Below are 16323 nucleotides of genomic sequence, written 5' to 3' on the forward strand. Positions count from 1 at the left end.
TACAACCGGCCTGGCCCTGGGGAGGTAATACGAGCTCAATAGCGGGTCGCTCTTACCATTTGTTTCAAAGGAACCACAGTGCTGTTTGCCGGCAGTGCTTGTTAGACTTACCAGCATCTACCACAAACCCCGGAATGAACCGTCCGATGACGGCCTAGTAAATTCCTGTCTGCTTCCCAGCAAAGGCGAGTTCTTTCCGAGACAATTGGCGGTTACCCTTTTCCTTTAGTGTGTGTCCTTTAAGAAACCCTGCCTCACATGGAAATTACTAAACTCAGCCTGTACCAAGTTTTAAACAGAACCTGAAAAAGGCTAACGTAGTATGTAAAAAAGCATGCCTTCTTTAAATAGATTAAATTCTTAGCAAGTGAATTCTTATTTTACAAGTTAACCATATATTAGAACGTTGCCCCCTCTCCCAAAACTACATACTCACACCGTATTTTAGAGAAAGCTCACTTTCAGCTGGTCCAAATTGACTGCATCTCGCTTAACGTACCAGGCCAAGGCCTTTGAATAGGCACCTGGCACCAGAAAAGAAGACAAAAAAAAAACTTATGAAAATGCCTTGTTATGCCATAACCTAGCATTACTAATGCTTTAGAAAGGTGAATCATAAACTGCATTGAAAAAACCTTTTTAACCTAAGTTACCAATTTGTATAAAAGCAGTTCTGACAGAATAGTTAAATGACTTTTATATATTTAAAAATCCTTAATTCATTCCCACATTCATACATTCGAGTGTGCACTCTCTGATAGGCGCTATGCTCAGTATACAAACATCAACGAAACCAAACTACCGTCTTCAGGAGATTTTAACCCTTGATGAAGGGACAAGGCTTACAAGTCAAACTGGACATTGCTTCTGCGCCCACACAGAGCTGGAAGGGGCCTGTGGAACTGGAGGCACGATGGATAGCGCTGAATACCTGACAGAAAGCAGGCTGCTTCTCCATCTCACAGGCATACTACACTATGGACACCATCCAGGGGGGCCCTGCGTTCAGGCCTCTCCCACGGAACCCCTGATCTCCATAATCAGTAAAGACTACGAAGACTTCTGGGATTCAGGTGGTTGACCCCATGTTGCCCAGCCCCTAGATGATGGGAACTTTGAAGACAAAGCTCTACACAAAGATGAAAGGAACAAGTACAAGAACCTAAGTTCCCAGCTGCTCAAAAAAAGGCCCACAACTGGCTGCTGCTATGAATAATCCCCAGAAGTGCATCAAGTGGATTGAAGCCAAGTGTGCAAAAAAGAAATGAAGGCAGGTAGACAGGGCCTACTGTTCCTCTTTCCCCAAATTACACTCAATAAAAACAGTTCTCAGATACTGCTCTTTCCTAGTTTTCCTATTTCTTTGACAGCATTTTGTACCCTGCACGTGGAATTGCCTGTCACTCTGTCCAAGTCCAGTTAATTCTTTTTAAGTATTTCTGGACTCTGCATATTTCACCTTTGCTTGATGTGAAACCTGAAGTTGCACATGCCCTTTTACCCAGAAATTCTGCTTCTAGGTATATTCCCTGCTTGGGTAAACTCTTATTTTTGCATGCTGGGAAACATAGAAGGACGTACATAACAGGACTAACTGGGATAGCAAAAAGAAACCACCATATAAAATTCAATGACAGAAGAATGTATGAACTATGGTTCATTTATAAAATATAATACTGTACACCAGTGTTTTTCAAACTTCTTGATCCCCTTACACTCTTAGAAATTACAATATTTGTCATATCAGAAATTAAAATTTTTTAAAAAAATTTGTCACTATAAAAATATTAATTACATGTCTACATATTTTTATTTTAAAAAAACTATTTCCCAAACCAAAATATAATTTACTGAAAACAATGGTATTTTTTACATGCTTTTTAAAACGTCAAATCTGCTTTTGCTTATTTAGTATCTGTAGTCACAATTCAGTACATTCTGCCTTTGGACTGAAAAAAATTAATGGCAGATGACATTAACTAAGCACATAGTTTATATGCTATATCCTCTCATTTAATCCTTATAACATCCCAATAAGGTAGGTATTATTAGTATACCATTATAAAGATGATGTGAAAGAGCAAAGGAAGGAAGGATAAGTAATTTGCCAAAGACCACCACATAACTGGTTGATTACATAGTGATGATTCTAACCGAGCTGCTCTTACCACGCTGTATTAAACTTGAGTATTGCATCATGCAATTGGGTATTCAACAATTAATTGACAATGATGAACTCAAATTTACATCTAAAACTCACCAGACTAAATCTATGCTAATAATTTATTTCAACTTAGTAGTTGGAAAAAAGTGATGCTTAATGAATGTTATGGACTGAGTTGTGTCCCCCACAAAATTCGTATGATAAAGTGTACCTTAGTCTATTCAGGCTGCCATAACAAAATACTAGAGACTGGGTAATTTATAAACAACAGAAATTTATTTTTCACACTGAAGGCTGGAAAGCCCACATGAAGATGTCAGCAGATTTGACGTCTGGTAAAGGCCCTCTTCCTAGAAGGACTCTATACTCCTTTTAATCACTTTTTGCTAGCTGCTTCCAAAAACCGCAACAGGTGGAGGAACAGATTGATGATATCCAAGTAGAGGTTAATGGTGGCTAACACGTACTCTTCAGGTGAAAGCCTGTGCATCAGTGAGTGTGTGTCATAGATGATGAATCCACAGAAAAGAAGGGCTCCTACAGCAGCCACGACCAACTCCATTGTCTCACTGTAAAAAAATAACTGTATGCAAGACATTAAAGTACAAGTTTATATTTAAGAACAGTATTAAGAATAATTCAGTTACTTGCTCTTAAGTTACATATGCTAAGCTACATATTTAATAATGCTGTACAACTCTGAACACAAATGTTAAAAGCAGAAAAAGGCAAAGCAGGTCCACCCTCATTTCTGTTGGATGAAAGGATGAGTCAATGGCTATCTCGCTTTCTATTAAATTATCCACTTGACTTTGAACAGTAGCATTCCAAATATAAACTACTTAAAAATTTTTTTTTTTAATTATATGTGCCACTTTGATATTAGCAATTATAAATGAGGACCTCTTTCTGTGTAATTTATCTAACTCATTTATTCATTCATCTTTTTTGAATCTGTAATATTGATTAACATAAAACCTTGCTTTTTCAAAAGATAATTTTATAATTATTCTATATACAAATCTTCAGTTAATTATAACTAAGTGTTCTATCAGAAGAGTACACCTCTTACAGCTTTTTGAGATTATTTATATGGACATGGTCAGAATTATATTTCAAGTTATCATTTTAAAATAACTCACCTTCAAGATTCCTGACAAGCACAAAATCCACAAAACAGCAAATAGTCTATAAAAACAAAGTGTTAATAATTTAGAATATTGTTCCTTACAAAAACCTTTGTGAACCCATCCAACATTTTCTGAAGAAATAAAAATCCATCCTAATATTTGTCAAAGAATAATTGAAATGTAAGAATTTATAAACATACTGTATACTGTACAATACCCAGAAATTGAAAGACTAGGTGTACAAAACTGGTTGAGTGTCATTTTTGAAGTTTTCAATCAGAATACATTGAAAATATTGATACAAGTACTCTATTTTATTCTGATGTTATAGAAATTGTATACATGTATTTGCCATTGCTATAATTCTATCAGTTACCATTCATTCATAACGTGAACACACACACACACACACACATACGTATAATTATATGACAAAAGGCACCTAAGTTATCAGTCTTTTGTTATCAAATATGAAACTTGGGAGCCTGAATACCTGCTACTTTAGGACACAATTACGGGAGCCAAATTTACCCTCTCAACTTAAATAAAAACCAGACAATATATGAATGAAACAATAGTTTTCAGATATGGACAGCAAGCAGCACAGAACAGTGATTCCTGAGATAAGAGAAACAAAGGAGGTGAACTCAACAACTAATCTGGCTAGAGAGAGTTTCTAGGCTACAGAGTAGGGACAGGAACCCGTGTGGAGCCTTGTGGTCTCCCTGAGTCTGAGGAGGTAAGAATTCAGAGTTGGGAGAGGCCGAAGTTCCTTTGCAGGGCAAAGTTCCAGAGAGAAGAGAGCTATACAGAGAGTTGGTAGGTCTGATGACATGCAGAGGGTTCCCCTCAAGTCTTTAGCTGAATATTGATCAATGAATAAATGTGAGGACGTGACAAAGAACCACCATAGAGAAGCAGACCATACAATCTTCAGGTCACACAGGGCCAAGAATAGTTCACATTCACACCAGCAGAGTGGAAAGACCTCCTCAGACATGAAAGCTTTTAAGTAGTCCTGAGAAGGGTACTATCACAGTAGTGGGGCCAAATTAACCTTAAACTAAAAATTGTTCTGGACCCGCCTAACAGAGCTTAAAAATAAGCCTGCAAGGAACTTAGCTACTTCCTAGAAGAAAGCCAAAATATTTAAAGGAAAAGAAAAAATGCAATAGAAACTAATTCAGAAATGACACAGAAATAGAATTAGTAAACAATGACATTTAGAAATATATACCAATATTTTCAAGGAGGTAGAAGAAAGCATCATCAGAGGAGAGAAATGAAAGATATATATATATATATATGTCAGTTGTAATATATATATATATATATATATATGTATATAGTATTTATTTTTCAGAGTTGACATTCAATATTATTTTATATTAGTTTCAGGTGTACAGCATAGTGGTTAGACATTTATGTAACTTACAGTGATCCTTCTGATAAATCTGGTACCCACCTAGCACCATACATAGGTACTACAATTACTGACTATGCTGTACTTTATATCCCTGTGACTATTTTGTAACTACCAATTGTACTTCTTCCTCCCCTCACCTTTTCACCCAGCTCTCACCTCCTCCTAGAAATACATATATTTTTAAAAAACAGAAATTGAACTGAATTTCCATAGATAAAAAAATATGTTAAATAACAGATTAGACATTAAAAAAGAAAAAAATTAAAGAACTTGAAAATAGCAGCAGAAACTAAACAAAATGAATCACACAGAGAAACAGACTAAAGAAAAAAATGAACAAAGCATCCGTGAACTGGAAAAACATCAAGAAATCTAACATATATGTAATTGGAGTCTCAACGGAGAGGAGAAAGAAGGGGAAAACACAAAAAAATTTTAAGAAATAATGGCCAAAAATGTTCCAAATTTGATGAAAACTTTAAACTGACATATCCATGATTCAGAAGAAACATAAAAAAAAGAAAAACAAGAAAAAACAAAACATGGAATATCACAATCAAATTACTGAAACTGATAATCAAATAATTGAGAAAATGTTACAGGTAGCTAGGGGATAAAAGATACATTACGTACAGAGGAACAATGATAAGATAGCAGACTTTTTGTCAGAAACCACACAAGCCTGATGCAGTGGAGTCACACCTTTTAAAGTACTAAAAGCAAGGGAAAAAAACTCCAAACCTAGAATCCTATACCCAGCTAAAATAACTTTCAAAAACAAAGGTAAAGATTTTTTTCAAACATAGAAAAGCTGAGACCAACAGACCAGCACTTCAAGAAATTTTAAAAGAAAATCCCTCAGGCAGAAGGAAAATATTAGATGGAAATTTGGGTCAACACAAAGAAATGTAGAACAACAGAAATGGTAAATATGTGGATGAACATAAGATGATCTATTTTTTAAATCTCTTTAAAAGGTAATTTAATGTTTAAAGCAAAATTAATAACACTGTATTATGAGGTTTATAACATGTGGAACTAAAAGTTATGGTACAAAGGTAGGGGAGAGCACATACAAGTGTACTATACATGAAATTTATATTTGAAGATAGACTGAAAATTAAAACACGTATGCCATAAAACCTAGAGCAACCTCTATTTAAAAAATCTATAGCTATTATCCAATAAAAGATGAATGGGAAAGGGAGCAGTTGCAGACTGGGATGGGAAGAAGCAGCAAAGAGTAAATCTTCATATATACCTCACAAATATGTATGGAACACTCCCCCCACCCCCAAATAAGGAAATGAAAAAAAAAAAGTTGCCTCTTCTTAAATCAAACCGCATTCTAATAAAACTATTTATGCACCTTGCACAATTATCAGTGTTGACTAACCAACTATATTTTATCCCAATAGAGACATCTGGTAATCAAGATTACCAGAAAAAAAAAAAAGAGGAAAAGAAAATTTTGCAAGAGTAGACTTTTGTAAATTTTTAGTGTTGTAACAAGAAAAAGAACAGAAAATGGTTGGGTGATTATGCACCAATAAGAAGCCACTGTGAGCTTAGAAAAGAGTCTACGCATTCTTATCAGGTGAGGGTCACACAGTAACATTATCCTAATATAAAAAAGGATCATTCCATGTACCTATTAGTTTGAAGAACACTAGATAGATCAAAAAGCCTTTAAGGTTCATGCAGACATCACCAACACCTTGCTTTCACCACCAAGATGTGGATGGTCTTAGTAACATTTATGTTAAGACAAAGACCTAAATAATTTAGGCAAATTCCATACCATTCATAAAGTATACAAGCCTAGCCTCTCTAAAAAACTCTTATATTTTTGAATTTCTACGAATTCAATGTGATTGCATATGCATGATCTCATTTTAGCTTCAGAGCAGCCTTGTGAAATATATGGAAAGATAAGCCCTCCTTAAACTCTAACTAGATTTTTCATATCTGTAACAGGAATATTATAGAAATGATACAGAAAATTCTATTTTTCTCACTGTATAATGTAAATAAAAATGAAATTGCAAATCATTTTTGTGATATTCACTTCCCTTTCAATATAGAGGGGAAGCAAATGACTCAAAGGCACTTTCTATCTCCTTGTTCTAGGAGAGTAAGGCCTGATCCTAGAACTCAAACAGATGATTTTACATTACCCACTTTAAAAGGAAGTATCCAAAGCTAATAGGACAGCTCTTAAAACTACCTATAATATTAAGATATCTATCATAGCCAGGAATATATAACTTACCCTGCTCCAAATTTGCTGAAATCTCTCTTAGATTGTAGAGTATATACAGTCAAACCAAGGAATACTGCAGTAGTCAGTACAAAAGCTTGCAGAATAATATATACATCATAGAAAGTAACTGTAAAATTAAAAAGATGATTAAAAATGCATATAAATATACTCAATATAAAACAGCTTTGTTCTATGATTTAACAGCAATGCTTTATTTTCTCCTATACTACTTGCCAATAAAAACAATTATGAAAAGATTCCTTATTCAGCCTTGAATATTGCCATAGTAAAACCACATCCACAATGCAATAAATAGACTCCAAAATATTCATTCATACAAAATAAGGAGGTCACATTATTATGAAGTTAAAGAAATGACTGGAGAGATAAAACACAGCTAGCCAGTTAGGAGTTTTGGGGATATGGTGAAATGATTCTCACCTAATCCCTGTAACCAGCTGCTGTGTATCACCATTTGTGGTGACTGTCCATTATGGCTAAAATATCAATAGGGATGAATCAGGGTCCTGTGGCTAGCTGAGAAGTCCTGGATAGTATGCAGTGATTATAGTAATCACCTAATTAACTGCACGCAGTTCATCAGCCCAAATCAAAGAAATTGGGCAAGAAAAATACTGGGGTTGTCTGGTGGTGTCTGCCATTCACCAACCCTTGGGAGTACATTATTGGGGTATTACGAAATATATACCAAATTCCCTTCCATTATTTTAAAATTACCTTCCAGACTGACTATGGCTATTATAATACAACTGCTTAACATTTTAAGAGAATGATAAATTATAACGTGTTTAAAAGAAGTTAAGTGCTTTGAACCCAAAACCATTTAAGTGATTTTAAAGGAATTTTTAAGGAATCCAAGATCTTTCTATTCCTAAATGCTACATTATTGGAATTTCTCTATTTATGCCATTACAGGATTGGGAAGGTGAATGCAGAAAAGATATAACATGAAATCACTTTTGCTTATCATCAGTAATTTCGGTGTATGATTAGGTGGAAAAGATAATTAACGAGGAAAATGATGTTCTCAGATTATCCCATCTGTGTATTTTTACTTCCAATTCTAGTAACTCTGAAATAAATCTCTCCTGCATCCCTTACAAATGGTGGGAGCAGCGGAGGGCAGAGATGGACTTGATAATAACGTTAATAGAAAGTAATACTAATAAATAATACTAACAATAAGTAAATATCAGTGATACTTCATTACTATGTTAAGAAATGTCAATCCTATTTATTTTAGTAGTTATTGTTTACTTATATACTGATTCTTTTATAAAAGGAAGAGGTGGATTACCAAACAATGCATAGATTCAACAAAACTGGCACAGAAAGATTTAAAAAGTACTGACAAAATAGAAAGAGATAAATATATTAACCATAAGGGTTAACAATTTCCTATTAAATGTAATAGCTAATGCTGACCTTTTCGATACCCCAGATTAATCATTTTGAGAAAATCAGAATTTTGATTAATAAATCATGAAATGTTTTACCTGAGGCATTACATAAGGTACATCAAGTAATTATAACAGACATTTCCTTTCAAACACATATTTAACACCAAATACAAAACAGGAATTCCTACTGTTTCTTGTGGGGTCATTTGATAAAATATGAGGATATAATAATAAAGCATAGTTCAACGCAGGTGTTCAAGAGACTGAGTTCGTCATTAAAGTACATGGCTCAAAACATATGTTATCAGCTCCTTTAAGATCCATTAAAATTAAGGAAAAGATTAGCTATGGTTGTCTTATTTTTACAAATAAACACAAATGAGTGTTGTTCTCCATTCTTACTGTTTTTCTAATTCTTTTCTACTTCCTCTAAACTCAGTTAAACTATGTAAAGGATAAACATTTAAGGTTTGCTTATATTTTTAGAAATTCTTTATTCTATGCCATATTTTTGCAATAAAGACATTCCATGATGTTAAGCTTTAGTCCCAAACACCTTTTTACCCAGAAAATTTATCCACATCAAAAGTAACTGTAACATATAGAAGCACAATTATGGCTTACCAACAAAGGCCACACTGAGAGCTTCCGACAGTGTCTAGGAAAAAGAAATTGAAATTACATAGATGCACATTCAATTTATAATATGTATACATGTTCTAATTTCTACGAATTCAATGTGATTCCATATGCATGATCTCATTTTAGCTTCAGAGCAGCCTTGTGAAATATATGGAGAGATAAGCCCTCCTTAAACTCTAACTAGACTTTTCATATCTGTAACAGGAATATTATAGAAATGATACAGAAAATTCTATTTTTCTCACTGTATAATGTAAATAAAAATGAAATTGCAAATCATGTGCACATTTATAAAAACCTAAATATCTCACACATAGGAATGTTACATATTTATTTTGAATTACTAATTATTAGTTTAATATTAAACATTTAGATAGTACTTTGGTGTGGCAGAGTCCTGAAACTGTCTCCCAATATTTAATCTCTCTTCCCTAGTACAGAATTTTTACCTGGACAAATAATTGCTCAGATAAACATTACATTTTCCAGTATCCCTTGCAGTTAGATCTGGCCATAGGACTATATTCTAGCCAATAGAATGTGAGCAGATATGTGTATCACTTCTTAAAGCAAAGAGGTGTGCTCTCCCGTTTCTCTTTGCATTGTTTAAAAATAATTGGACATAGTGGTGAGCATCTTACACTATGCAACACTTTAGGAATGTCTGAACATAGCAGATGCCTGGGCCCCTAACAACTTCATTATACGTCATTTTTTACATGAAAGAGAAATAAACCATCTTGTTTAAGCCATTGTTATTTTGTCATTGTTTAAACCATGTAACAAGTATCTAAACTCATACCCTAAATAAAAGGTTTAGGGATAGTGAAAAGGCTTTATCCTTTAGCTTCTCTTTCCCCTTAATAACATATCTTTGTTTTGTTTTATATGTTTACTCTAGATTTTATCAACGATCTGATAGACCATATCATAAAAGCAAAGCCAGAAGTAACAGCAGTGGCTGTATAATCATACTCCTGGTAGAAGTACTTTCTATAAACCTCCCCTACCTGAAACCAACAAATCATCAGAACCAGAGCAAAAATGGTATTAGAAATTATACATACAGAGGCACTGAAGCCACTGCCACATTTTGTCATAATATTGTTGGTAGTGTCAGGGAGGTGGTAGCGTAAGATGATGGAAATATTTTTTCTGAACAATAGAATTATACTACATTCCTGATATTTGTGACATGATTTTAGGTAAGAAACCCTACCCCATACTCAAATATCTGAAGGAAAAAGAACAGTATAAAAAGGAGAAATGGTAAGACTAAGAAAACATAATACCACCCCCAAACAATGCCCCCTTTAAATGCGTGTATACACACACACATGCACGTACAGGCCTCCTAGGGAAGGTAAGATCCACCTCCTTTCTAATTTTGGTGGAGTAGGACAAAATAACCTAGCATCAGCGATCTCTGAATAATCTGAAATGCATTTTACACACTTCCTTATTTGTTAACCCATTTTTAGGTATGGGCATGATCAACCGTTGTAGCAATAAGTGACCATCTTGCCCATAAGGATATGGCTGCTGCTTTTGTGCATCCTCTCCCTGCTGGTCCATACTGTCTTCCCACATAGAAACCAACTAGTCTTTCTTAAAGGACACTTGCTATATAGAGTTGATGCTGTTTCCTTTTGTACTTCCTCCTTCTCTTCTAGGACACAGCTGACTGGGACAGAAGTTGACATCTAACCAAGGGCTGCCAACCCATATATTGGCTAACCAATCTACAATCTACAATGACCTGTGCCATTGATTAGCGGTGTCAAACAGATTCTTCCTCACTTAGAAATCTAAACTCAGAGAATGAAGCAAGGGTAGCAGGAACTAAAGCTAAGAGCTTCATGAACCATCTGAGGTCCACAATGGGCCATATAAAAACCAAAGACAGCAAAGGGGAAAACTCTGTGTAAGGATAGCTGTTAGGTGGAGAAGAGATATAATGAAAGGGAGAGGAGACCACAAACTCGTGCTGTTAAATTTCCTTATATAGCATCATTTCTAGAATCTTCCTCTAGTTCACTTTCTTCTTGAGGCCTGGTAGGTTTGAGTTGGTGGGTTCTAAAGCTCCTATCCTTAAAATAAACTCTGCTACTTGAGATACTTCGGGTAGGGTATTAATACCTGGTAAACAGAAGAACCTAAGATATAAATGAATAATTTTTCCTATAATTGAAACTTCCAAAGTCATGAGCTTTTCTTTCATCATATTAACATAAACTTATCAGAATTCATAAACTTTAAAGCATTTTAATCTGATAAGTAGCATTTTCAATCTTATTTGACTATAAATATTGTTAATATTATTTTGGAATATTTTGAAGTAAATTTTCAGGTCAGAACCCAAACCATACTGGATGTGAGAATGGGAAAAATAATTTTAAAAATATATAACTTGAGCCTTACCAACTCATTCTGGTCATATTCTAAGACTGAGTTTTTATAGGTAGTAGTTTGCGTTTTAATTTTCACAAATATCTCAACAAACATGACTTAAGAGTTCTCCCAACTATGATTTTGAAACAAATTAGTAAAGCATAAAGCACATCAATTGGACAAAATGGTCCTTTAAAAGAACAGAGTCGTAAGATAAAAATAACATTCAGAAGTTAATCATAAAGATTTCAATTTAAGGCCTATGAAATTAAGGCCACAATATAATTTTTTCCCAAGAAAAGCACAGAATATCAGGAGTAGAAAGTATCACAGGGATAATCTACTTTAATATTTTCATTTTACACGAGAAAACGTAGGTACAGAAAGGCTAAATGCCCTGCCAAATGACACATTATCAGACAGTGGCAAAGCCAGGTCATGTGATTCCAATTCATTATTTTTTCCACTGTATCATATAATATTGACAGAAAAAACTTTGAAACTGACAAAGTTTAAAAATTCTTAGACTAGATTACAAGTAATTTCCTAAAATATTCAAATTTTTTAAAAAACTCATTTTTTTCCAGTTATATTATATACATTCAATTAAATAAATACAACTCGGGAATAAATGTTAAAGAAACACATTGTCAAAGTACTCACAAATCCAAAAAGCAGGTACAGGTTAAGGGGATGCTTATGTCTGTTTAAAGTCAACGCTAAAAGGAAACCCAAGGATCCCATGGCAAACACCAAAATTAAGGCAGGACTGAAAGACATAAAATTAAAAGCAGTTTCAAGTTTAAAAATAGCATAAACAGTATTATTCAATTTAATAAAATTTGTCTATTTTATGTGTTTATGAAAGTACAGAAAAATAAAATCTAGACGGATCCAGACCATACTGTCAAAAGAAATTATTTTTCCACCTGGGAAATTTGGGGAGGAGCAGCAGGACAAAGAAAAGAGGCACAATGAATGTGGAAGACTTTTCCTTTTTTACTTCATGAACAGCTATCATATTTGAATAAGTTTAGCAATTAGCATACTGCTTTTTAACTAAAACACAATAAAGAAAAGCTATTAAATAATAATAAAAAAATTATACCTAACTACTTTTTTAGGGTATTTACTATATAGCTGTAATTTAAATTAAAAACCCAAATAACAAACTAATAGTTCAAGACTCCACTTCTGCAGGCAGAGGGAAGATAGAAATTGTCTACTCCTCAGAAAATATTCATTATTTTTCACTTTCTTAATATAAAGAATCTATATTACTTTTAGCCATGGAAATAATTATTTTGGAGGTCAGATCTTAAACAAATGTGGGACAAATTATATGGAGTTCCTCTGAAAACTTCAGTAAAATTATCCTGGTCATGAACCAATACTAAGATAAATTTAACGCACATTTATTAAGTACCTTTATTTTTCAAGCACTCTCTTAGGCTTTGGGGACAGGGCATAAGTCTAATAAAAGCAAAAAAATTTAAGGTTTACTAAAACTGCATACAGTAAAAATTCTTCATACTCTTCTAGGAGATAAACTGTAAGCTAAAAAGTTCAGAGGTAAATAGCATGTTGTAGAACATTTTCATTATCAAAACAAAACTAACCTTATTTATGAGAGTTAATAATGAACCTTTTTACATTCTCAATCAAAAGTTAATAGAAAAAAACTTTGCTTATAATATGTCCTGTTTGATCATATGCAGTGACTGAAAATGATTCAGAATCATCTTACCTTTCATGTACAAATGTCCGTATAGACTCAAAGTATAAAACAAATGCAGTTGTCATTGTAGTTAAGAGAACTTGCAGAGAAAGGATGCTGTAGACTTTTCTTAGGAAGGCTAAATAAAAGAGAAAAGATTTACACATGACTATTTTCTTAAGCATTTATTATAGACCAACAAGATCAAATTTCATCTTAGAAATACTAAATCTTTAAATATATATTCTTTCTTAAATCTTACTCCAAATTATGTAATCTGTAACTAAAATTTAAAAAAACAGAATGCTTCCAAAGAAATAAAAATTTGTAAGTGGTAACTATCTTATAAGAAGTATGAACTTAAAAAAAAATTAAGTTAGAGTCAGAATGTAAATGTTTTCATCAAAATAAAAGTAAAGTACTAAATGCATCTTTGAAAACAGCAGCATACAACAAAAGATTAAAAACAGAACATTTTTAAAGAATGATTCTATCTTGAAACTGAAATGCAGGAATAGAAAGCATATCGTTACATATAAATTTAAAAAGAAATCTTAATTTCCAAGCAGTGCAAATATTTCCCTAAAATGAAACTCCCCCTTAAAAGTCTAACAATATATAAACTTACTTTCACTCACCTATTTTTATTTCTCACTTATACCGTGTTTCCCCAAAAATAAGACCTATTCGGGCCATCAGCTCTAATGGGTCTTTTGGAGCAAAAATTAATATAAGACCCATTCTTATTTTAATATAAGACCGGGTCTTATATTAAATTTTGCTCCAAAAGACGCATTAGAGCTGATTGTCCGGCTACGTCTTATTTTTGGGGAAATAGGGCACAATGGAATATTATTCAGCCTTAAAAAGGAAGGAAATTCTGACACATTCTACAACATGAATGGACCCTGGAAATATGCTAACTTAAACAGCCAGTCACAAAAAGAGAAATACTGTATGATTCCAGTTATATGAGGAATCTGGAATGGCCAAATTCATAGAAAGAGAAGGTAGAAAGATAGTTGCCAGGGGTTGGGGGGAAGGGGAAACGGGAAGTTGTTTGATGGGTATAGAGTTTCAGCTGGGCAACGCGAAAAAGTTGTGGAAGTTGGCTGCACAATAATGTGAAAATACTTGACACGACTGTAGTATTCTTAAATACGGTTAAGATGGTACATTTTTTGTTAATGTGTATCTTACCATAATTTAAATTTTTTAAAATTCAAAAACTGAGCTCACTGGATAAAATAATTCTAAAATTCAATTCCAGAAATACAGATGCTAGAGATCAAGACTCTTAGTGCATCAGATCTTCCTAATTACTTTTCCAGATCAAGTTCCTGCTGCCCAGCCACGGTGAAAACGTGGGGCAGGTTCTGTGATCAACTGGCTGAACTAGAGCGTTCCACTTGTGGGAAACTGAGTATTTTAAATTCTGAATAATTTCTGCCCACTGGATATTGCACAATAAGGTAAAATACGGCATTCTGATTGGCTTAGCAACTCCTTCAATAATACGCAAACCTAAGTTGAGTTCCAGGCCCTGCAGAGAGAGAGTAGTGAACAAGACTGACAGAATCCTTGACACGTCTCACAATCCAGGAAAGGAGACAAGTAAACAGACAATTAAACTGCGTCCACACGCCCTAAAGCAAAAACATCCAAGCATTTAACTGTACGTCACCACAGTCGCACAAACTTATTTTCACGAAAAAATAACCCTTAGTTCGTTTTTCTTTAAAGATGCCAAATGCAGGCAGCTAAGGTTTTCGTCGGTCCCTTCCTACACCGCAGACGACCGTCAGAGCAGTGGGCGCCCCAGTTTCGATGCCCGAGCGCAGGGCCGGGAGACCCCGGGCCTCTCGGGAGCCCCTGGGAGGGAGGGCGCGCTTTCTCCTAACTCCCGAAGGAAGGCGCCCTTCCCCGGAGCGCGGGGAGCGGGGAGGAGACGGCGGGAGGAGGCGGGTCAGCCCCCGAGACCCGCGCTTCCACTCCCCGCCCCGCCCGGAGGGGCCCAGCCTCTGAGGCCGGAAATCCGCCGCCCGAGGCCGACCGCGCAGGGTCCCGGCGGACAGGCCGGGGCGGGCCGAGGACGGGGCGACGTACCCATTCGGATGTGCACGCTGGCAGAGGCCACGCAGCTGCCATAGTTGAAGTCATCCTCGATGGAAGAGCGGGGATAGCGCGGGTCAGAGTCGGCCATGTCGGCCACGGAAACGCAGCTCCCCTGCCCAACCGGAAACGCGACACAGATGTCAACGGCGTTCAGCCCACTTCCGGGTGGAGCCACGCAGCCCGAGCTAAGCGAACTGCGTCCGCGCGGCGCAGCCAAGCTCATCCATGATCTCGGCTCAGAAGTGACGTTAGGCTGCGAAAAAAGATTACTTCGGGTTCGGGTCGGAGCGCGGACGGATTACGCTCTCAGCATCACCTGAAGTGACACTTTTCTCAGATTTCCTTCAACGAGCTTTTAAAAACTTACGGCTTGGAGAGGCACTAAAAGCGAAAGAAGCAAAGTCCCGTCTGTCCATCCATTCTACAAAACGTCATATACTTCAATAGTCACACCGGGGTTACATTTTAATGCAATTTTTAAACACAATATCGATAATCTTTAAATTTGGTGAGCACTTTTTATAAACTGCGCCTTCTGAATGAGAAGGCTTAATCCCGAAAGCTAAGTAGAAGCCAACCAGAGAAGAGTGGAATGATGTGGGTAGATTCCCAAGGGACCAACATTTGCAAAGGGGGAGGGGGAAGCAAAGCTCGGTGGGAGGAAGACACAGATGGCAAAGAAGATGCTAGCTACATAAACAAAGGCTAGCTCACTTTGTGCCAAATTTAGCATACATTGGAGAGTGTCCTGACCAAAGGCAGGGAAGGGGATATTGTATTAATCTAAAGGAAATGATGGCAAATCCCATGGATCAGTAAATATTCATAGTATCGGTCTTCTAGATGAGGTGTAAATATGACCAGAGTAATGTCATCCCGGGGGTCCATTGTCATTTTTTGGATGAGTTTACTTTGATCAACCCATATTTGCCCAGTCCCCACTTTAATCATAACACTTAGTAAATGGAACTCAGAGTAGCTGTGGAACTGTCTATTCTGAAACTATTTTTTTAAATTAATTTCAGGTGTACTAAACAATGTACTAGTTAGACAT

At 35.5% G+C, this 16323-nt stretch overlaps 1 protein-coding gene across 1 annotated transcript; it reads right to left on the bottom strand.

Annotated features, from left to right (window-relative positions):
* Positions 1 to 2418: 2418 nt before the first annotated feature.
* TMBIM4 (transmembrane BAX inhibitor motif containing 4) lies at positions 2419 to 15694 on the bottom strand. The gene is made up of 7 exons (XM_081059520.1): positions 15261 to 15694; positions 13185 to 13293; positions 12101 to 12206; positions 9029 to 9062; positions 6993 to 7110; positions 3307 to 3352; positions 2419 to 2747 (listed from the first exon to the last, which is right to left on the bottom strand). Exons 1-7 carry the CDS (start codon positions 15490 to 15492, stop codon positions 2541 to 2543), a joined length of 852 nt encoding a protein of 283 aa, XP_080915646.1. The 5' UTR covers positions 15493 to 15694; the 3' UTR covers positions 2419 to 2540.
* Positions 15695 to 16323: the final 629 nt, after the last annotated feature.

Source organism: Rhinolophus hipposideros (genome assembly GCF_964194185.1).
Source record: "Rhinolophus hipposideros genome assembly, chromosome: 9".
In the NCBI taxonomy this organism is placed as follows: Eukaryota; Metazoa; Chordata; class Mammalia; order Chiroptera; family Rhinolophidae; genus Rhinolophus; species Rhinolophus hipposideros.

Excerpts from the sequence above, each read along its gene's own strand:
- TMBIM4 (XM_081059520.1), bottom strand. The coding sequence starts at position 15,492 with ATGAGCTTGGCTGCGCCGCGCGGACGCAGTTCGCTTAGCTCGGGCTGC. Across the intron at positions 7,111-9,028 it reads TCTCAGTGTGGCCTTTGTTG|TTACTTTCTATGATGTATAT; the intron begins GTAAGCCATAAT and ends TTAATTTTACAG. Across the intron at positions 2,748-3,306 it reads GCTTGTCAGGAATCTTGAAG|TTATTTTTTTACAGTGAGAC; the intron begins GTGAGTTATTTT and ends TCTTGCATACAG.